We start from the raw sequence: 22,343 nt of genomic DNA on the forward strand, positions 1-22,343 counted from the left end.
CCCCCACAACACGGTGCGGACCAATCATTAACGAGATTCGCAGGTTATGCGGTATAAACCACGCCTACCAGAGGCGCCGTCAGCAAATCGTGAGCCGAGGTCAACAGCACGAGCGCTCGCTTCCTATTCCGGTCCGCCGGTGTGCCGGCGACCAATCACGACGGGAAACGGATGACGAGTCGTATGGCTGGCTTACCAATCAGAGGAGCGTGAGCAGCAATAGCCGCAGTGGACCAATCAACGAGCGAGGATTAATGAAAGTTACGCTAATAGATTGTCTGGACCAATAATTTGCCGGGCGATATAACACACGAGCCAATCAAGGGCGAGGAGAACCCCGAGTTCGTCGTCATAATTTGTGTTGTTTACGTGTGTAATTGATGTGTAATTTGTTTTTTGTGTGCTATAAAGAAGGGCCTTTTCCCGAAACGTTTGCATATTATACATTTATTATTATGATATTACAGTGGTACCTCGGTAGACGTCATTAATTCGTTCCAGAAGGTAGGACTTACCGAAAATGACGAATACCAAACGAATTTTTCCCATAAAGGGAAAGGAAATCATTCGTTCCAGAGTATAAGAAATGATATTTATATGGCATATTATACATTAATGGAGTTGTATAAAATAATTTAGACACTACTTATCACTGAAATGCATACATAAATTAAGATAAATGCATAAATAAATGAAAATAAATTGAAATAAAAATAAAATTTTACGTCACTTTACCTTGCTGAGAGGAGTTAAAATGATAAAAAAACCCGTGAAAATTCACAAAGTTACAGCAAGGGTTGTGCACTGAACGAGATCTACAGGCAGACTGAGGAGCGGCGCTTTGTCTCAGTCGTGAACGGGGTCTAAGTGGGTACGCGGCGACTCATCCCTCCCTATACAAGTTCGAGCAAGCGTGTCGTATCACAAGCAAGACGTCGTATCCCAAGACATTTTTTTAATCGTTAAAACACAACGTGTACCAAATTCGACGTATTTCAAAGCGGTCGTCTACTAAGGTATAACTATATATTTATCACGCCATTGTATATTCATTTCACGTTGTGCACGTGTTCCTGCGTTCGTCACCACAAGGTGGCGATCAAGTTACCGGTTCATATGATAAATTATTCCTGCACGGTATCCACACCGCAGCCTGCACCCCCTTCTGGAAGGAGGGACCTTTTGGGATATGAGATGGCGTTATGCGATGCATTAGGGCCCAGTCGGTCACAAGGGGACCTCGAATCAACGTTTTAAAAAAACATTTAAGAAAATGTATAAAAATAAATATTCATAAAAATGTTTTACCTGCGATCTACCATAGACCAAGCCCGGATAATGCATCTGGCTGTCAGATCAATAGAGTAGCATAACGTTTCTCGATCCACCCACTTTGAGGAAATCCTAAACCGATGGGCCAGCATGAAAGCATGATAACTTAATTGTGAGTATTGTACCTTTAAATATGTTTAATACATATTTAAATATGTTTAATACATATTTAAGTTATTTCAATGCTAAATTCGCCTAGTTATTTCAATGCTAAATTCTCCTGTTTGATTTGTACTAGGTGCCTCGGTGAATGTATATGCGCTGACTTTAACATAGCTATTTCTGTGACCAGTTACAAGCTAATCACTCAGCTATTTCAATGCTAAATTCTATGCTAATTCCTTTGTCAAGGAGTGCCTCTGCGGATGTGTATACTTTAACTTAGCTATTTCAATGCTAAATTCTATGCTAATTCCTTTGTCAAGGGGTGCCTTTGCGGATGTGTATGCTTTAACTTTAACATAGCCTTTTCTGTGACCAGTCACAAGCTAATCACTCAGCCATTTCAATGCTAAATTTTATGCTAATTCCTTTGTCAAGGCGCTTTGTTTCTTCTCACACAGCTTAAAGGTCGTGATCTCAGCGTGGCTTTCTCACTCCAGCGCTGTCCTCAAGACAGTCTCGTCCCCTTACCCTGATGAAGGCCGCTTGTGTTGTGGCCGAAACGTCGTGAGAATATTATTGTGTTATTTTATTTTATCAATTTATTATTTTATTCTCATTCTACGTGACTTTACCGAAAGAACCAAAGAAGATGTTTAATACAGTCACTGTGAGACTGTCTTCCTCTAAACCCAATACACGATGCAACTAAAATAATCTATATAGAAACAGAGTCTGCATTTTATTGTATACAGGTTAAAAAAACATCCGTAGCTATTTCAGTTAAAGTGAGTCGGGAGAAGGGAGGGGTGCCCATAATAGGATCTTGTATAGCCCCCCTCCCCGGTTAAAATAGGTCGTTGCGCCCCTGAGTGGGCCCCTGAGGTGAAAGCGACCGACGATATGCCAACTGCTGCCTAGGGATACGTTTAAATGCGGTGTCATGAGGCACTTGAGTGATAAAATACATTCTCATTGGACTCGATAGGCAGTGACCCGGTAGACTGTAGTGGTTCTTAACCTGGGGTGCACGAACCCCCTGGGGGTGCGAGATATGCCAGATTTTTTTTACGAGGTAAATCATCGAAAACGGGCACGTAATCAAACCTAGGTATTTATTAATATTATCCAGTAAAACCTTAGATTGCGAGCATAATTCGTTCCGGAAACGTGTTTGTAATCCAAAGCACTCGTATATCAAAGAAATCTTATATCAGTTGTGATCACGTGACGCTCGGAAGAGAAAGCGTATACGTAGTACTCGTATTGCAAGACGTCGCTTGTTTAGCAAATTAATATTTTTTATTTAAAGCTTTCGTGACTGCAGGGATTCATATTCTTGGTTCTTTCGGTAAAGTCACGTAGGAGGGAAACAATAAAATATTAAAAATATAAAACAATAAAATTATCACGACGTTTCGACTGCAACACAAGCAATCATCATCAGGTGTGAAGACCACAGCAAGAAAATTTGAAAAAAATGGCGGGTTTTTTTAACGTTAGCACCACGGAGAGCGATTTGGCAGTTATTCAAATGGACGAGTCCATCTATGTTCGGAAAAGAGGAGGGGGGAGACGAAAATAATGGATGCGGTCTGAAAGCCACCGTAAGCGTAAACAATCGATTAAGACCAGAAATGGTTTATCAAATCCTTCCAATGATTGCTAAGCCAGAATCCATCTTCACGGTTGAAGTTGTCTCTGTTTGTATATGTGAATAGCCTCATGAATGAATCTCTCATGGTAGCCAGATGGCTTGCAAAAAACCTCTGTCTTGGAGAAGTCAATGTCATGTAAGCCTACTGAATTATAACAATGATCTGCCACGGCCGAGGTGTTGGTCCTACCGTGTTTCAGGTCTGCTTTGTGTTCACGAATGCGGTCCGAGACATGTCGTTTGGTTTCTCCAATGTAACTACTACCACAGAGGCAACTTAGTTTGTAGACGCCAGGGTACTGTATGTCCGGAATCACACCTTTTACAGACGGAACCAGATCACGGATTTTATGTAATGTGTTGAATCGGACCTGGATCTTGTGTTTATTCAAGATTTTGGAGATCTTTTTTGTGATCCCCACAATGTAGGGATACCGAAAGAACCAAGAATATAAATTAATATGTATTTTAAAAATTTGATCGTCTTGCAAAATACTCGCAGACCAAGTTACTCACAATACAAGGTTTTACTGTACATTGTTTTACGATTGAGAACCAAAGGGGTGCAAGGCAGCAGTAAATGTTAAGAATCACTGCCGGTAGAGGCGACGAATGGTGCCTTCACATGCGAAAGCAGCCACCCTCCCCGTAATTATCATCAACCATCATTGGTTTCATTACGTTATCGCGCACGCGCAAATGTTTTGTCTTAATGAGCAGATGCACGTGATTGGTCAGATTCGCACGCGTGAGCAGAGACGTGATGAGCAATGTGACGTCACTAACACAGTTGCGTATAATATAAGTGATACAGTGACGTCCCCCAGCAAAATGCTCATACAATTGTAGTGACTTGCAGTGTCACTACTGTGTACACACACACACAGGTACACGTGTGACGTCACTATGTGGGGGAGCGTCACTACCACGCGGGTCTACACACACACACATGACGTCATCTCGTCTGGAGGCGGGAATGACGTCAGGGCCAGTTCAGGGATCTGGAGGCCGTGGGTGAGTCCACGGGGGTTGTGTGAGGCCGTGGCACTCTGAGTGAACCCGGCTGGACACGTGACTGGATCAAGGTGGGGGCCGGGGGCCCGGGGGGCACCTCCGGGGGCCACGTGGACAGCCAAGCAGCTTAGAGAGGGTTCTCGAAGGAGGGCATGACCGGGGTGGGGCCCGGACAAGCCGAGGCCCATATAAGCAGCCTCCTCACCGGGTTCGGCGCGGCTCGTGTCAAGAAAGAAGATGCATCGTGAAGACTCCTCCTAAGAAGAGTCAAGCCTCCAGTCACGGGACCCGCCAGCAGCCTACCTGGCTGGGTCACGCTAGTGCAGTGGTTCTTAACCTGGGTTCGATCGAACCCCAGGGGTTCGGTGAGTCGATCTCAGGGGTTCGGCAGAGCCCCCGCCACGGAGGTCCGGACACACTTGAATTATTGTGTAAATTTGTGATGACACACACGGCCCGCTTGGCCATCACTGGCTGCAGATGATCATGATTCACTGCTTGGCCAATCAGCGCTGCGGGGAATTTAGTGCGTACTCAGTAGTCAACGTGTGACTGTTGTTGTCGTACGTCGTGTGATTTCTTTAATATTTTATCCATACTAACTATGTCGGGCAAAAGAAGAAAGTGGTCGGACGAATATGTACAACATGGATTGTCATGTATCACGGAACGTGATGGGAGTGAGCGTCCTATCTGCATGATTTGCAACGCCAAGTTGAGCAACTCTAGTCTTGCACCGGCAAAACTAAAGGAACACTTCTTGAAGCTGCATGGAGACGGGGAATACAAGAACACAACACTTGCTGAATTCAGGGTGAAGAGAGCCAGATTCGATGAAAGGGCCACTCTGCCTGCTCTTGGATTTGTACCTGTTAACAAACCGATCCTGACAGCATCGTACGAAGTTGCTTACCTGATCGCAAAGCAGGGCAAGCCACACACCATTGGTGAAACACTTGTGAAACCAGCTGCATTAAAGATGGCGAATCTGATACTCGGAACAGCGGCAGAAGGTAAATTATCCCAAATTCCCCTTTCAAATGACACCGTCAGTGACAGAATAGAAGACATGAGTAAAGACATCTTGGCTCAAGTAGTCGCGGATCTGATTTCAAGCCCGGCAAAATTCATCCTTCAACTCGACGAAACCACAGACGTTTCTGATCTAAGCCAGCTTGCTGTTTTTGTACGCTATGTGAAAGACGACATGATAAAAGAAGAGTTTTTATTTTGTAAGCCTCTTACAACAACAACGAAGGCAGCCGATGTGAAGAAGCTTGTGGATGACTTCTTCAGAGACAACAATCTTTCATGGGATATGGTTTCTGCAGTTTGTACGGACGGAGCTCCAGTCATGCTGGGAAGAAAGTCTGGTTTTGGTGCGCTAGTAAAGGCCGATGCACCACACATCATTGTGACGCATTGTATTCTGCACAGGCATGCGTTGGCAACAAAAACCTTACCTCCAAAAATGGCAGAAGTATTAAAAACTGTGGTGGAATGTGTGAACTATGTGCGAAAAAGTGCTCTGAGGCACCGCATCTTCAGTGAGCTGTGTAAAGAAATGGGCTCTGAATTTGAGGTACTTCTGCTCCATTCTAATATTCGGTGGTTATCCCGGGGACAGGTGCTGAATCGTGTTTTTGCCATGCGTGTGGAATTAGCCCTGTTTTTGCAAGAGCACCAACACTGCCATGCAGATTGCTTCAAAAATCCTGAGTTCATTCTCATTTTAGCGTACATGGCTGATATATTCGCAGCTCTCAATCATCTCAATCAGCAGATGCAGGGTGGTGGAGTCAATATCATGGAAGCGGAAGAACACCTGAAGGCTTTTCAAAAAAAGCTACCGTTATGGAAACGACGAACAGAGAACAATAACTTCGCAAACTTCCCGCTTCTGGGCGACTGTGCAAGTAAGATCGAAGATGTGTCTGGAATCGGAGATATTTCTGTATCCACGGAACTGAAGCAAACAATTGCCACGCACTTAGATGAGCTTGCAAAGTCTCTCGACGGATATTTCCCTACAAGAGAGTCATATCCAGCATGGGTGAGGCAGCCGTTCACGTTTGCTGTTGAAACAGCAGATGTCAATGATGAATTCCTCGACGAAATCATTGAAATTCAGCAGAGCCAGGTTCAACAGCAACTCTTCAGAACAACAACGCTCTCAACGTTTTGGTGTCGACAAATGAACAAGTATCCAGTTATTGCTAAGAAAGCCCTGGATTTTTTTATACCATTTGTTACAACATATCTTTGTGAGCAATCCTTTTCGAGGATGCTGGACATAAAAACGAAGAAAAGGAACAGACTTTGCTGTGAAAATGACATGAGAGTGGCACTTGCCAAGGTGAAGCCACGCATATCTGAACTGATCTCTCAAAGGCAACAGCAGAAGTCACATTGATTTCCAGGTATGTAATTTGTTGTGAGTTTATGCATTGTGTTGGTTTTATTCTTTGAACAAGGTAATGTTCATGCACGGCTCATTTTGTGTACCAGTAAAACACATATCTATGTCTTGAATTTGAAAAAAATCACATTTTATTTTTCACTAAAGAGGGGTTCGGTGAATGCGCATATGAAACTGGTGGGGTTCGGTACCTCCAACAAGGTTAAGAACCACTGCGCTAGTGTATCCGAGAGTCTGTGTTAGTGAGTGATGGTGTGTGTCAGTTAGAATAGGTCGGTGGTTACCACCCTATGTCAAGTGTAACGTGTTGGTGTTAATAAATAATGTTGCCTCTCAAGAAGTTGTGTGCGCCTATCTGAGCCCATTACACAATCATGAGTGACGTCAACAGCGCAAGGGGAACCGGTGGTTGGTTACGTCACCAGCACAGGTTTGGGGCACGGGGGGCGATTTAAACCCCACTCTGTGGTTGCTGTGCGTCTTTGCTGCTCTACATCGTGGTTCCGGCTCCTCTCGATTGCGGAGGGTGCCTCTTGGCCAACACAAGCAGGGCTGGATTAAGATTTTGTAGGTCCCTGGGCTACAGGTACTGTGACGCCCCCAATGATTTCAAAAGGAAAACAAAGTTAAAGAAAAATATATTTATTTTTTACAAGGCTAACAACAAATAAAATTCAGCATTCACAAATGAAATAACTTCATTTAATCTGTGGAGGCCCTCCAGCTGGCGGAGGCCGCTGGGCTGCAGCCTCTAAAGCCCCGTGCCTTAATCCGGCCCTGAACACAAGTGATGATTATTTGAACCGGTCTTGGGCATCCGCTAGGTCAGCTCGGCCTCATGAGTACCCGGTGCATGGTGTAAACATCACCACTCGGGAGACTAAGGCAGTCGGGCATGGTGTTGGTACTTGTATACTATGCTGGCCTGCATAGTCACTCATTAATAGCACTTGTCCCAATAGTCTAAGGCTAAACGGGTTGTCACCCTTTTGTTCTGCCCCGGGTGAAAAAGTATTGATGACTTTGTGTCCCACCAAAATTGAGGATCTGAGCACTGTGATGCACATCTTCGTGCGCGAGTTCTGCGCCAACTGCGATGACGGCATTGGCAGCGTCTCTATGAAGAAGCGCGCACTGCAGAAGCTGCTTGTGAAGCAGATGCTTCACAAGCGGCTTCTGCTTGCAGATGGCTCCGGGAGACCGTGCAATGCGGGAGCCCCGCGGTATGGAGCCAAGATGGCGCCAGGGACCGTGGCGCTGGGTTTTGCAGGAGCAACATAGCCATTGCTTGGGGTTGATCACTACTATGTTCATGGACATCGTAATATGTCGATTCATAGCGTGTTGCTCCTTGTTGAAGCAGCAATGAGCAGAGGTGATTGGGTGCATGGCCTAGAATAGAAACGGATATGGCAGTTTAACACGTAGGCTTTTGTGACCAATATAATCCATAATAGAGGTTTTTTGGGTTAGATCACATAAATATATAAATGTGTCGTTAAAACCCGCCACCACCCGACAGCCAACTATTAAAGATATTCTATTCTGACGGGGTATAAATGGTAAAATAACACTGTTTACTGAAAGAAAACGCATACTGACGCCTATCTGAATGCAGTCACACCATCACCCCGCACAGAAATCTGCTCTTATCAAGACGCTCATTCATCGAGCTAAGAAAGTGTCAGATGGTGATAGTCTGAGAAGTGAAATTCAACATGTTAAAGAAGCACTGCAAATGAACGTTAAATTGATGCACAAATCAACAGGGCATTGAATACCAAAACCAAATCAAATAAGAGCATTAAAACTGGCCAAGTAATTAAAACGATAAAAAATACCGTACATTGCAGGAGTAACTGATAAACTAGCCAGATTTTTGGAAAAACAAAACATCTGAGTCAGATTTGGCACGGTACATAAAATACAGAATGTAATCTCTGGTACAAAAGATGTATGACCAAAGCTGTCAACAGAAGGTGTGTAGAGGATTAATTGCACGTGGTAAATGTTATGTTGGGCAAACAGGCGGAATGATCAGGACGAGACGAAAGGAACATCAGAGAAATATAAAATTCTCCAAAATGCAACTGTCAGCAGTAGCAGAACATGCGTGCCAACAAGGACACTCAATTGATTTGGATAATGTTGAAGTTTTATGCAAAACCAGCTCCTACGCTGTTTGTGCCACGCACCTTCCTACTCCACTACATCAGGAACGAAACAGTAATACTTCTCCACAAATCTGGCTCTCACCTGATGAAGCTAGTTGTAATTACTGGTGAAACGTCACCAGTAATTATAGTTTATAAATGTTGTGGCTTGGCTCTCCAACACACCGGTGTGCTGTACTAGTGACGAATTGGCATGTTCTGTTTCCGTGACAACCCTTACTAGTTGGCTGTGTCGGGTGGTGGTGGGTTTTAACGACACATTTATATATTTACGCGAATTAACCCAAAAAAACCTCTTATGGAGGATATGGCAGTATTTGTATGTCTGTAAAGACCTTGGTCAATCCATGGATTAGCGAGATTTTTTATTAGGAATGCAAGTCGCAATTCTTTTACCCCCCCCCCCCCCTTTAGCTTGTTAATGAGAGATTGAAGGCAGAAGTGTGAACATAACACTACAGTGCAACCGATGTTACTGACGCCCGTGTAGCGCCACTCTTTGTATTCGGGCACCAATCCGCACGGCCGACAGCTGCAGTTCTGTGTCCGTGGGCTGAGGACGGAAATCTCTTTGTAACACCCCAGCCCCCTCCCCATTCCGACTGCAGGGCGCAAACGACCTGGATGAAGTGCGCGAGATCATGAGGGATCTTCACATGAATCCAGGCGGCAGCGAGGACTTCCAGGGGTTCATGGCCACGTTAATGCAAATCTTCTTTGCCGGCCATGCCCTGTTCCAGGAGCATGTGTTCCTTACCAAGGGGCCTTGTGGCCCGCCCATTTTTGCTGATAAACTGAAATAAATCCTGTGATAAAAAAATATGAATAAAGTAACTCGCGCACTCTTCCTAATCTTGGTGATGAAGTGGTTGGAACAGGCGAGCAGTGAATACAGATGTTGTTGGTTCCATCCCTGCAATACCGGGTTGGTTATTGGACAATCGTTGTGGCCTTCACTCATTCCCATTCTCGTAGGTTAAAGGAGCTGACGAGAGCGGCACTGATCCCACGGCGTTACGACATCGGGCTCTGCTTTTTAGCACCAGGGCCGTTATGAGCGGCTTCTCGTGATGCCCGATTTAATAGCCCCGAGAACGGGTTCAACCCTGGCACTCATCGCTCCTTGTCAACTAGAGTTCATGCAACTGACCTAATTTAGACCCATTTGCTGACTCCATTATTTACAATGTTCATGGAGATCCTTTCAGAGATGTGTAGAACATTTAGAGGTCAACCACACGCCTGAGCCATGTACGGTTAAGTAGCTTCCTCTGCCGTCGAGAAGTGCCGACTTTGAGACGGTCTGAGAGGCAAACGAGTACCAGGTAGCATTTTCTCTAGCCGTTGCAGCCGATGGAAAGAGCTTCAACTCCGTGAAACTTGAGTTATTTCATCCTGAGAAGGCGAGAGGCTACACTGTCGAGAAAATCATCGCAGACATTAAAAGGGAATTGCGTTTTTACTCTTTGTCCACCGCAACTTTTGTTCAGAAACAAAGCCACAGACACATGGATAAAGAACTAAATCTGATTGGATAATGATCCATTACAACGTGCAATGAAAAGTGGCCATCCGACAATGCGAGATAAACTTTACAGTAAAAGCTCAATTTGGGCTATTAATGCACACGAGCTGAGCAAAGGTCATGCACAAGGTCGCTATAAACCTGGACATCTCTGCTGGAGGAACACTGGTGTGAACTGCAAAATTTGTCGTTTTAAAAGACCGAGCGAGCTTACAATGGAGATCAACGTGGAGTGGCTTTTGGAAAACCTTTGTGATATAAAGCAACGCGGCATTGTAAATGGAAACGCAAAATCGTGCAAGCAGCGTCTAATGCACGTCCTTCTAATCGCGCTGTAATTATGATGATGACGTTGGTGATGACACGATGACGCAGTTGAGCTATGGGTTTTTAAAGTGATTTAAGCAACATAAATAATAAACAGCAATGAAGCAAAAAAGTGATTGAAGGAAAAACAACTACGTCCCATGAAAAAAATCGCAAATATTGCACAATCATAATCGTTCATAAATTCCCCGTAGCCTGAGTCGATTAGATTATTTTAGACTGAACGTGGAATAATTATAAGTAACATGAACATTAAACAGATATAAGGTGGCTATTACACTCATCTGTAAACACGCGAGGATGTTCGAGTCAAGAGCAATTACAGGTGAAGTTATCGTAGAGAATTGACAGCTCAGCATCGAATTACGATACAGACGGGAGGGGAAATCACGGACATTTGTGAAGCGTTCGAATTCCAGGCGTTTGGGGCATTCGCAGATGAGTGGGAACCATGTGTGCCATGTGAAACTGGATACTAGGAGAGATTCGTGAGACTCGGTGATACTGCAGGATGAGTGTCGCTGTGGTGATTGGAGTCGTTAACGCGAGAACTGCGTCTGTGCGCGGCAGTGAGAGAAGCGAGCTGCTGGCATATCACGTGGCGAGGTGAGAGTTCAGGCGATTCGACGCTGAATAACAAAATTCGCATTGGATTTGTGATCAAGTTTCCTGGCAACAGAACGGCGAGTGACGCCTTCACGAAAATAGTGAACATCACAGAGACAGAAAAACTCAGCACACCCTCCTTCTCGACATCATCATCATCAATTATCATCGTCACTGCTTCTATTACCCCGCACGGGCAGGGAATTCGTCTGAATGAGCTGACGCAAGGAATTGGTCAGATTTACACGCGGAGACTCGATGGGTCATGTGACGTCAATAGAACATGTCGAAGTAATGATTGTCAACAGCACAGGTGCAAACAATTATGCGTGACGTCATAAGCACACGTAAAAGGCGGTAATTGATGACGTCACCAACATAGGTGACGATTTAAACGCTGCGGAAGGCGGATTCAGTGGGTGCTGCTCGTCGTTTGTTTCGTCTACGATCCCGGTGAGTTCCGTCTCCTCTCGGCGTCTCGAGTGCGGTGGCGACGTCCGTGGCTTCCTCGCTGTCAATCTTCTCTGCGCTGCTTGTTCTCGAGCATTGGGGCAAAATTGAGGCATCAACTTTACATTGTCTCCTGGTTTATCTTCCTCTGAACGCAATACTAGTGTTGTGTAGGGTGAGTGCAGTTCGGCCGCGTGGATTGTACACGCCTAATGCCTTTTTGAGATCTGATGGGTATTGTCGCGGTTTGCGTGCTGCGATTTGTGAACCTGGCGACAAGAGTTGAATTCCCGATCGGTCAACCCCTGCTGAGGATAGTCCTAACCAGTCCTGGGCCTTCCCTACATCGACTTCGAAAACGAGGACGTGGTGAATAAACATCACTGCTTGGGATAAAAAGGCATCTGGGCGTAGTAGGTCCTTGCTAACAATGATGTTTTAATTTAACGGCTAGAAAATATGGGGGCGTGTGGTGTTTCTGCTCTTGTCTGCAAAACCCCAATCCGTATTTCACTGGGTGGCTTTAAGTCCTGTCAGTTTTGGTGCAGTGTGAGATACAAGGATCTGTTCTTGGTCCCGTTCTGTTTAGCGTTTAACATGACACTTTACAGCACTGATTTCTAGGGCTGCGCTACCATTGCTACACAGATGACGCCCACGTTTGCCTACAGCTAACACCATATTCTACATGAGAAATCTTTTTCAATTGTAAAATCATGGTTGCAGGAAAAATGTTTTCAAAGCTAAATTAAAATAAGATTTAATTATCTTGGTCGGCTCTCCCCAATTAAACTGGGACTTTTAAGCCTAGTTATTGATGTTCAGAACGTCTGCCCGAACCATCACTTGTCATCATAGTTTCTAGTTTATCCGTCCCTTTCCATTCAATGCTCATGTTAAGGTTGTGAAATCCTTTCACCTCCCAACAGTACTTGACTGCACAATATAATTATACTTGCTGATTGTGATGCTCGTCCATTGCTATGCCTTGCTGGTAGGTGTTTCAAATAAGGTTATTGGTAGATTACATTGTTCAGAATGTGGCAGTTGGTCTGCTCACCCTAACCCCATTGTGACCATATTTCTCTGGTTCTCATCATTACACTGCTTTGCTGTCCTGAATCGGCCTCTTTTCAAGAGCCGTATACTAGTTTTTCAGGCCTTGCAATGGCTAGGACCACATTCATGAGGTTCATTCATCCCTACACACCTTGCCAAGGTTGTTAATATCTGCAATCCCCCACCCTCCTGTGAGTACTTCGATTCCAGCTGCCTGCCTGGGGTGAGAGGGCATTTGCTGTGCCATGGCTGGAATGCCCTACCTTCGTAAATTCGTTTATCCTATGTTGGATACTTTTAAGTCTCGTCTTTTCAGATATTATTTCTGAATTCCGCTTATTCTCTTTAACTAGGCCTTTATTTCTTAAAAGGTGCCTTGATACGGGTCTAGGGCGCCTTACAGATGTAAATTATGTATTAGATGCGACCGCCCCCCCCCCAATTACGACCTAATTTGTTCCCGGTCCACGTAAAAGGTCAAGCTGTTGTAAGTCGAATTCTTAATTTCCCATTGGCAAAATGTTAGACATTGGGGTTCCGTTCCTAGAAAACCCATTGCATTTTTTAAAAATACCAAAATTTAGTGAAAATGACCCTTACAAACATTTATCTTAACATGACATAACCTTTACCAAAATGTGAAACCAAACTTCCATTTGGAAATCATTCAATTTTCTGCATTTGCATCACGTTTCCTCTTGGGCGTAGTAAAAGGCAAATTTACCAAGGTGAAGAGCGTTGAGAAAGTGCTGCAGTGCTCTCTGCACAGCTGCACATTTGGGCTGAATTGTAGATACGTCATAAGGGCAAGACGCCGTCATCTGGTGACGTCTGCATAGCATGCACGCGTCGCCTAATGGTGCTGCGTCTGCACCCGACTTGCTCGGACTCGATGTCTCCGTCGGTAGTTTGGTTGTTATCGAGGGTTATTATAAGAAGTCTTATGCGGGAGGGGGGGGGGGCGGTGTTGCAAGTCGAGCTGTCCTATAAGTCTGGGCACCCAAAAAGGCTCTATGGGCGAGCTTTATCTTGGTATGTAATGTACACATGTGTTGGGTGAAGGAATCTCGTGATGCCTTCGTCTGCTGCTGCCATGGATGATCTGAGCGCTGTGATGGACATCTTTGTGCGCGAGTTCTGCGCCAACTGTGAAGGAGGCGTGGGGAGCGTCTCCATGAAGAAGCACGCGCTGCAGAATCTGCTCGTGAAGCACATGCGGCCCTATCTGGCGGTGGGTTTCCCGTGGGCCCTGCACGGCAGCAGCACCGCAAACATTTCTCGAGCCATGTGGTGCCATGACGTGAATCCTTGTGCACTGGGAGCCGCTGCAGTTCGAGGCAGTACCATGTGCTGTGGCACTGGGTTTTGCACTTTTAGAGGTTCTTTAAGACTTGGCTCGCAATGGCCACCATAGCATGTTGATTCCTATTTTTGTTGATGCAACACTGAGCAGCATGATTGGTGCATTGGCTTTTAGCAGGAAGTGTTCCTATATCACGAATGCAGGGTGCGTGTGACCCGGATGAAGTGCGCAAGATCATGGGGGATCTTCACAAGAACCAAGGCGCCAGCGTGGACTTCCAAGCTTTCATGGTCACGTGGACGAGGATCCTCGTGGCCGGTCATGCCCCGTTCCAGGAGTGCGTGTTCCTGACCAGGGGGCCCTGTGGCCCGCCCATTTCTGCTGATAAGCCAAAATGAATCTCTTTAAAATATATATAAAATGAGGTGACTAATAAAATTGCTGGCAAACTGGTCCTGGGCTTGGTGAATCGTGTGTTTTCAAGTTGAACCGGCCAGCAGTTGATGATGCTGTTCCCTGCTCGTGATGCAGATTTGGTTTCGGGCGGTGGTTTTGCCTGAAGAGCCGCTCTGGTTGGCTTTGCCCACAATGAGCCAGGAGTGCCCCACTGACCTCACAGATGTAAGGAGGATCGGGCTTTGTACTCTTCAGAACAGGTTTGGGTGACGTTTCGCCCAGTTATTAGCCCCCTAAAAAAATGGTAATATCCCTGGATTATAGTTTGGTAGAAACGGGGGTGACGATCCCTTCACCCTCAAATTGCACCAAAATCAACGTTTCTCTATTGGTGTAAGTGGAAAGATGTGGACATTTGGAGCCTTGTCTGTATTATACAGCAACACTCGGCCCCACTTGACCTTTAAGTGCCTCTTCCCCCGACATGTTTTTTTGCTCGTCTTAGCTCTTTGTAGCCCCTTCTCTCACGGCGATCGTTTCAACGGTGTGCAACCGTCGCCTCAAAGGTCAACCTTTGTGTCCTGCCTTTTCAGTTTGAATCCTTTCAGACCTTGCCTCCTGATCGATCACCTATGGAGGCCTCTGCGCCAATAGGAGGCCTTGCAGTACTTCCTGGTTGTCTATTTGACTGCACGTTTGCGTTGGATGTGGTCTAGAATTAAGGTCATTACAGCAACGGTGTGGACCGATAGTGGTGACCATCTAATTTGCTGGTCTCGTCCAACGTGCGATGCGAATTGATCTGAATATGCCAAAAAATATCATTTATAAACATGCCCCTCCGAGTATTTGGCCGTTGCGAAATTCTAGGTCCCTTCTAGAAAAATATCGTTTTAGCTCTGGGTTTTACTTGGTAAAAGAAACGATAGTTAGGTGGTGAGCTCAACGTGGAGTGACTTTTGGAAAACCAAACTTGGTAACAAAGCATTGTGGCAGTGTAAATGAGTCGTGCAGGAAAATTGTGCCAAGTGTCTATTGTACACGGGCTTCTCATTGCACTAATGTTGGTGATGAGGTCTAACATATGAGTTGGTCAATGGACATCTTGTGCGTGAATTAGCATGCGGTTGCCAGTCTGACCTCAGGAAGGCTTCAAAAATGTTGCTGAAACGTGGTAGAGGCGGTGATGTTCCCCACAGCTCTGCCAGCTCCCCTGCTCAAAGTGCAGCTACACTGCGCCAATCCCCGTGTTGTCTGAGTGACGAGAGAATGCAAATCTGTATTCCTATTGCAGGAACATGACGCGACAACTGAAACTCTTGCCGTTTTCTGTGCCTCATCCCATTCCCTACCACTGACTTGCCAGTAGTGAAGAATGGTCAATCAACAACGCACAAAGAAACCATTCAAAAAGTAGTTTGTTTAACCTAATGCAATGAAAGCTAAAGAGGCCAGGATGGTCTAATGTGCAAGTGACTTGGGTCGCCAAAATGACAAAGTACAGAATTGAGTCGACTAGCAATCTGACCCAAAAGCAACCTACGTAATCCAAAATATTGCGCGAAAATAAATATTTAATTAGTTGCGTTGACTCTTGTAATATGAATTTAACGTGAAAGATTTTTAAACTAAGTAACATGAATGCAAAAATGAGATGGCTATTGCACTAATCTGTAAAGCAAGTGAGGATATTAATTGCAGGTGAAGTGATTTTAGAGAATGTACAGCGATATAGATGAGAGAGGAACCGTGGATATTTGTGAAGTGATGTAATGCTGGGGTATTCATAGATGAGTGGGAACCACGCAAGCCATGCGAAACTGGCCAAACATCCTGCCGCAGAATCCTCCTGGGAGAGCCGTGAAACTGGGTGACACTGCAGGGTGATTGGCACTGTGGTGATCGGAGTCGTTAACGTGAGAGCTGCATCTGTGCGTGGTAGTGAGGCGAGAGTTGATGCGAATTTACGTTGAGTAATGAAGCTGGCATTGGATTGGTGATCCAGTTCCCTGGCAAAATAGCGGAGAGTGGCAACTTAAAGACAATAGTCCACAGAAAAACAATCTTAGCTACCCTTCTCGTCATAGTTGTGGCAGGTTTGGATCGGGGTCTGTCAGCACTTCTCGCCAAAAACACTCGAAGCAGTTGAGCCCACCCGACCTCTCAGCACGCAGTTACTCGGCATAGTCAGCCAGAAACGAAGAACCACCGACTCTTGCAAGACTTTTTCCCAAAAGTATATTAGCAAAACGATTCAGGTACAAGCAGAAAACCTGGCAACCGCTCTAAACTGCACGTTTTAATAAACTGTTTCAATAAAATCTGCAACCCTGGTGTCTTCCTAAGCTCTGATACCCCTGTAGGAGTAAAAGGGAGGGGGGGGGTGGTGGGGAGGAGTGGCAAAATGCTCTCATGAATGTTCCCACTAGAGGGGAGTAGTGAAGGGGTTCCTCCCTGCCACTTAGTTGTACACTTCGATGCTCTAAAGCGGCATTTTTTTTATAATGTATTGGCCCATTCTTGCAGTGTGGGGGGAGCATGCTCTCTCCAGTTGGCTATAATGGTGCGTTTTGCCATGACACTGAACATTTGGAATAATGTATTTGCCTCTATGGAAAGGCCGTGAGGTTTTAACCCCAATAGAGACTTTTCCGGTGAGGGTGAGATGCTTGTTTTGTGAACGTGGTTAAAGTAGCAAGTGATAATTTGAAAAAAATTGTTAATGTCTGGACATTCCCAAAAGGCATGCCTATGTTTGAGTGGTGTCCGGGGGGCATCGAGAGAGCATGGGGGAGTTTGATTCGTCAAATTCGGATTTTCTTTGGTTAGTTAATAGCCATGGGAAAAAAATTGGGGTTCTCTGATGGGTGCTGAGTAAAGATTTTGGAAGTGGCCGAGTTGAGTATTCTGATTGAGAGAAGCAGCGTATATTCCAAACATTCAAGTGAGTGTGTGGTGCCACCGCAGCGGAGCAACTCGGCCGGCGCTACCCTCTCCTCGCACCCCCCACCACCCACGAACGCACGCACGCCCCACTAAACACTCGCATGCACCCCCGTAGGGTCTCGAGGAGGGATCACCTGGTACGATGGGTTTTCACCCGAGGACGCCACTAGCAGGGACGTTCCACGGTTTCCCCGGACCAGGAAATTGGCTGAGCCCCCCAGACCGGATTACATGGCGCCCCCCCCAAAAAGGGGGCATAGAGCTTTACAGGCCGGCCGCGATGAAGCATACACAACACGGGGGGATGGGATTTTCAGCCAGCACCCAGCGGCAGGGTAAACAATGGGGTGGGAGGGAAAAGCACCTAGGCAGAAAAGAGTTGATTTAAGTTGGAAGGAGCGAGGGGATTATGGATGAGTCAACGGCGAGGAACGCAGGTACAGAGATATGGGAAGGGGGGGGATGACGCGACCCCTCCCCCTTCCCCCCCCAATGGCCAGAGCGCTCAAAACGGCTGCAAAGAGGATTCGATTGGATGTGCAAGATGACGTAACATGACCCAGGGGTGAAAGGGTTTTGGGGACATAAGGGGGCCGGAAGGGTGGATTGAATCAGAGTTCTTCGGAAGAGACCAGCCGTCCTGAGCATCCGTGCGACGCATGCAGGGTGGAGCTGGAAACGATCGGCCAGAAAAAGTCTCCAAGGCGAGCATCTCGCCTTGGGGACTTTTTCGCCGTCATCTCTCTCCGTCGTCCGGCCACGTGGCAGATCTCCTGCCGAGTTCCACCACCCTTACCGGCACGCCGTCAGCCAGTGGCGAGGCCGGGAGTGGATGGGTGGAACCACGCTGGATGATCGACCGTGTGTGTAGCCTGTAGGGACACTAACATCTAAGTGTTGTACTCGGAAAAGGAAGAAGATAGAGTTGGCCTGTGTTGTGACCGGATGTGAAATAAAGAAGAGTACCCTCTACACCAGGGGTCCCCAACCCCCGGGCCACAGACCGGTACTGGTCCATGGCCTGTTAGGAACCAGGCTGCACAGCAGGAGGTGAACGGTGAGTCCGCGCATGGCCCGCCCATTATTTTATTACTTCTCTCCGCGCCTCTTTCCCGCACTGCGCACTTGTCTCAGTCACAGTTTGGGTAAGCCCACAAGCTAACCCTAGCCCAAATGAGTAAAAAACAAACGTCGCTGGAGAGCTTCTTTGAAAAGAGGGAAAGACCCAATGACGAACCCTCCCCTCCCACCTCCTCCGGGCCGTGAAAAAATTGTCTTCCATGAAACGAGCCTCTTGTGCCAAAAAGGTTGGGGACCGCTGCTCTCCACGACGTGTCGCAGAAGTCGCTCATTACAATAGTATCAAGCATGTTTGGAATAGATTCAGAGGGGTTGGTTATTGTTAGAAGAATGTTGTCAGCATAAAAAAAGTATTTTCCATACTTTCTCTCCAGGGCCTTGTATGCCCTTTATTTTATTTGATGTCCTAAGGGCTATTGCCAGTGGTTTTATGGCTATTGCAAAAAATGAGTGGAGATAGAGGGTATCTCTATTCTTGTGCCTCTACTTAGAAGGAATCCCCTTGAGATCCACCCATTCTTTCTGATAGAGGACATAAGGAGAGGGTATGGTAGTCTGCAGAATGCTAGGGGTTTTTTCCAGGAAGTTCATATGTTGAATTGTTTGGAAGAGGATATCCCACTTGACTCTGTCAAATGCCTTTTCTCGATCCAACGTAATTGCGTAGGCTTGTTGTTTTGTAACCATGCAATTTTATATATTAATTATTGTTCTGGTACTGTGGGTAATGTCCCTCCCTTTTATGAAGCTAGTCTGGGAGGGGTGAATTATTTCTGGAAGAACAGCTTCGAGACGAGTGGCCAACGCTTTCGTATATAATACAGGTTTTTTTGGGTTAGATTGCATACATATGTAGAGGTGTAATTAAAGTCTCTATGGCGTCTACGCCATCTAGATTCACGAACAGGTAACTGCATATGTCTTGTACTTCTCTCTGCCACCGGCGGAGGTATGGCAGGGAAGCGGGCCCTAGAGGGCATGGTCCCGTTGAAGGGAGAGAAAGGGCACGTGAATGGCACAGGGTAGTAAGGGGGCCCGAAAAGGGGGCTTGAGGGACACATGACGCTGGCCCCAGTTCCTTCGGGGTAGATCGAGAAGGGGGCTTGGCTGGAGGCGGAGCGAGGCCATGCTCAACAGGATAAGAGGGATGGGGAGGAGCGATCACGGCTGTCTCTAGGAGTGAACTCACTGTGCTATGTCTCTTTGGTCTTCGGTCGTTGGTCTTAGATTGTACTTTCAGGCTCCATGGGTCAGGAAGAAGTAACCATCCAGACCCAGTTACGTAGTGACCTGGTTGGGGTCTAGTTAACCCTTTGTAATGTTATATTAATAGCCCTTTTGGGGCCGTATCATAAACGTGGTGCCTCCAGATTAAAGTGTGTGTCTCCATGGAACCCACTACACATATGTATTGACAGAGCACGGACTGCTTTACAGATTGCGGTGGACACTTCGCGCACGCGCCGTTGAGCATATACACGGGTGTGCCGGCAGGGCGGAGGAACTGGGGCAAGGGTCACAGTAGACCTTATATGGAGACCCTTGAAACCTTTGGTGAGTTCGAGAAGGGAGGCGTGGCTAGGGTGGAACCAAGCCGTGCCTAGGCGAATATAAGGAGGAGAGAGAGAGAACTCCAGGCTGCTGGTTCTGGGAGTGGACGTGTCACGTTGTCGGTGTCGTCGTTGCCGCCTTCGTCGCTGCCGCCTTCGCGCAATCATTGGGCGGCCGGGCAGTAGTTGGCCGTCTCGGTCGATGCCATTGCTGCAATGTGGGCTGGGCCAGGCCGTACGGCAGCGTGGTCGTGAGAGAGGAGGCCGGAGATGATGGTGTGAACTTAATAAAAGAGAGATAGTGCGTCCTGCGATGACCTCGTCTCTGACTGAGTGTGTGCACCGCACGGCACCCGCACACACACACCTCGAGAAGGGAGAAGAAGAAGAGACCTAAGACACTACAAATAAATAAATGTGTCGGTAAACCCACCACCACCCGACATAGTCAATTAATCAGGTTTGTCACGTAAATAGAACATGTCAATTCATTGCTAGTGTAGTGGGTATGAATGGAGAGAGAGATACTTCTCTGGAGGCAACACGTTTATTATACAATAACAGTAATAGCCCTAACACGAAGGGGTTACGGCACCTTCCACCCGATACCCTAAGGAGGTATGTCCTCCAGACTGGCGTGCCCTACACACTGGGGGAGTAGCTCACTATGGGTCCTCTCGCTAGCGGGACCTAGGGAGAATATTCTGACCCGATCCAGCAAAGGACCTCAGGTCCTACCCACGGGGCTGCTCGGTCCAGACCCAGCCAAGGTCCTCGGGTCCAGTCCCGGCTCCAGGTCTTCAGGGTGGCTTCTTCGAGTCTTCGAGTGGACGACAACTGCTGGACCCGTTCAGGGGTCCGGCTTTTATACACGGTCCCAGCTCACTCTGCCCCTAGCCATGCCTTCCTTCTGGAACCTTCCAGAGGGACCTGGAGTGTGGCGTCATCCGCAAGCCCCATCTTGGGGGTCTGGGGTCTGCACCTCCGGTCACAATGCTCCCTGGGCGTTACCTTGGACCAATGGCCTGACTTCATCTAATCTATCCGGCTCAGCCTCTCTTCCGCCCCCTGTTGACACAGGGCCTGTACTACTACCGGCTAAGAGTTGTGGTGATCGCGCATCGCGCCCAACAATGCCACTACATCACCCCACCGACTCGTAGCACCCAGCCGTCCCGGCTGCCAACTCATCCAACAAAGACATTTCAATAAACATAACGAAAGTGATGTCTCATTTCTGGATAGGGCATTGCTTTGTCATATGTTGCACAGTCCTATTTTGGATGACCACCTTCGCACACTGGAGAGTTTCTAATTTTTCATATTTTGTGTCCACATCTACCATGGTTTGTGCTGTGGATGCGATTTAGGGTGGATCGTGAGCTTCGTGGAAGATCAAACCCAGGAATCTTCTGCGTTTGGTCCTTCACAACGAGGTGTTCGTGAGTTTGAACTCCATTGAGCTCTCCAGAATCCATCGGGGTTGAATTCGCATTAAGGTTAAGCGCATTGATCCAAAAGGGCTTGTGTGACTTTAAGCAATGATCATGAATGTTTTTGAGGGCCTGTGTATATCAGTGAAGGCTTGGGGAGGCCTTCATCCAGTTGTGGATAGACTTGATGATGTTGAATTAGAGGGGGTGGGGGGGTATGCTTGGGAATGAGGAATTCATCCAGCCGTAGAGAGACCCTGGGTGATGATAGTGATGACGAATTAGAGGAGGGGGGGTTGACTAGGTGCGGCCTTCATCTGGGAGTAGATTGACAAGAAGCCTGTGTTAAAAATGCATTTAAACAACTATTTATAAATTCTGGAGATCGAGGGAGTAAATCCCTTACCCTGCAAATAGCTTTGTATACTCACATAATATTAATATACAATCGGACATAATGACATCACTGTTTAGTATGCACTCATTGAATCAAGTTTAAGATACATCGGAAATCATAATCCAATGTTCATCATGAATATGAAAGATCGGACGTAAAAATATAATAAACAAATGTCAAAAATACCGGGTTAATCGCTGTACCAATAAATTGCCATTTTATCCATGCATGGAGTAATGATGTGACACACCCCCTTCATTTGATTGGCTATATCAGCAAGATCAGTGATTCTATCGCAGTCGGCTTTTAACGGACCACAACCCCATCCTCCTCGATGCGCCCGATATTTCCTTCCCGCCTCTCCTCCAGGCTCCTACTCGCCCCTGTCACTCTCCATCCGGGCTCCTCCCCTCCTGTGCATCTTCCCGTTCTGCCCACGAAACAGCTCCTCCAACATACAACGCCAAACCGAGGGAGGGGCAGAATGAGGGGGGAGGGGGGCTCGCAAGGGTCACAAGAATCATCATCCATCAATCATCATCGTCACTGATGACGTGGTGATGCTGTGACCTC

The 22,343-nt window shown here is 46.7% G+C and overlaps 1 protein-coding gene across 1 annotated transcript; it reads left to right on the plus strand.

Moving 5' to 3' along the window:
- Positions 1–11,468: 11,468 nt before the first annotated feature.
- LOC142931038 (protein S100-P-like) lies at positions 11,469–14,421 on the plus strand. The gene is made up of 3 exons (XM_076074289.1): positions 11,469–11,609; positions 13,728–13,896; positions 14,172–14,421. Exons 2-3 carry the CDS (start codon positions 13,738–13,740, stop codon positions 14,364–14,366), a joined length of 354 nt encoding a protein of 117 aa, XP_075930404.1. The 5' UTR covers positions 11,469–11,609; positions 13,728–13,737; the 3' UTR covers positions 14,367–14,421.
- Positions 14,422–22,343: the final 7,922 nt, after the last annotated feature.

This window comes from Petromyzon marinus, chromosome 47 (assembly GCF_048934315.1).
Source record: "Petromyzon marinus isolate PM22_M1 ecotype Great Lakes invasive population chromosome 47, UKy_Petmar_22M1.pri1.0, whole genome shotgun sequence".
NCBI lineage: Eukaryota > Metazoa > Chordata > Hyperoartia > Petromyzontiformes > Petromyzontidae > Petromyzon > Petromyzon marinus.

Coding starts and splice junctions, on each gene's coding strand:
- LOC142931038 (XM_076074289.1), top strand. CDS start 13,738: ATGCCTTCGTCTGCTGCTGCCATGGATGATCTGAGCGCTGTGATGGAC. Junction 13,897..14,171: donor ACATGCGGCCCTATCTGGCG/GTGGGTTTCCCG, acceptor TCACGAATGCAG/GGTGCGTGTGACCCGGATGA.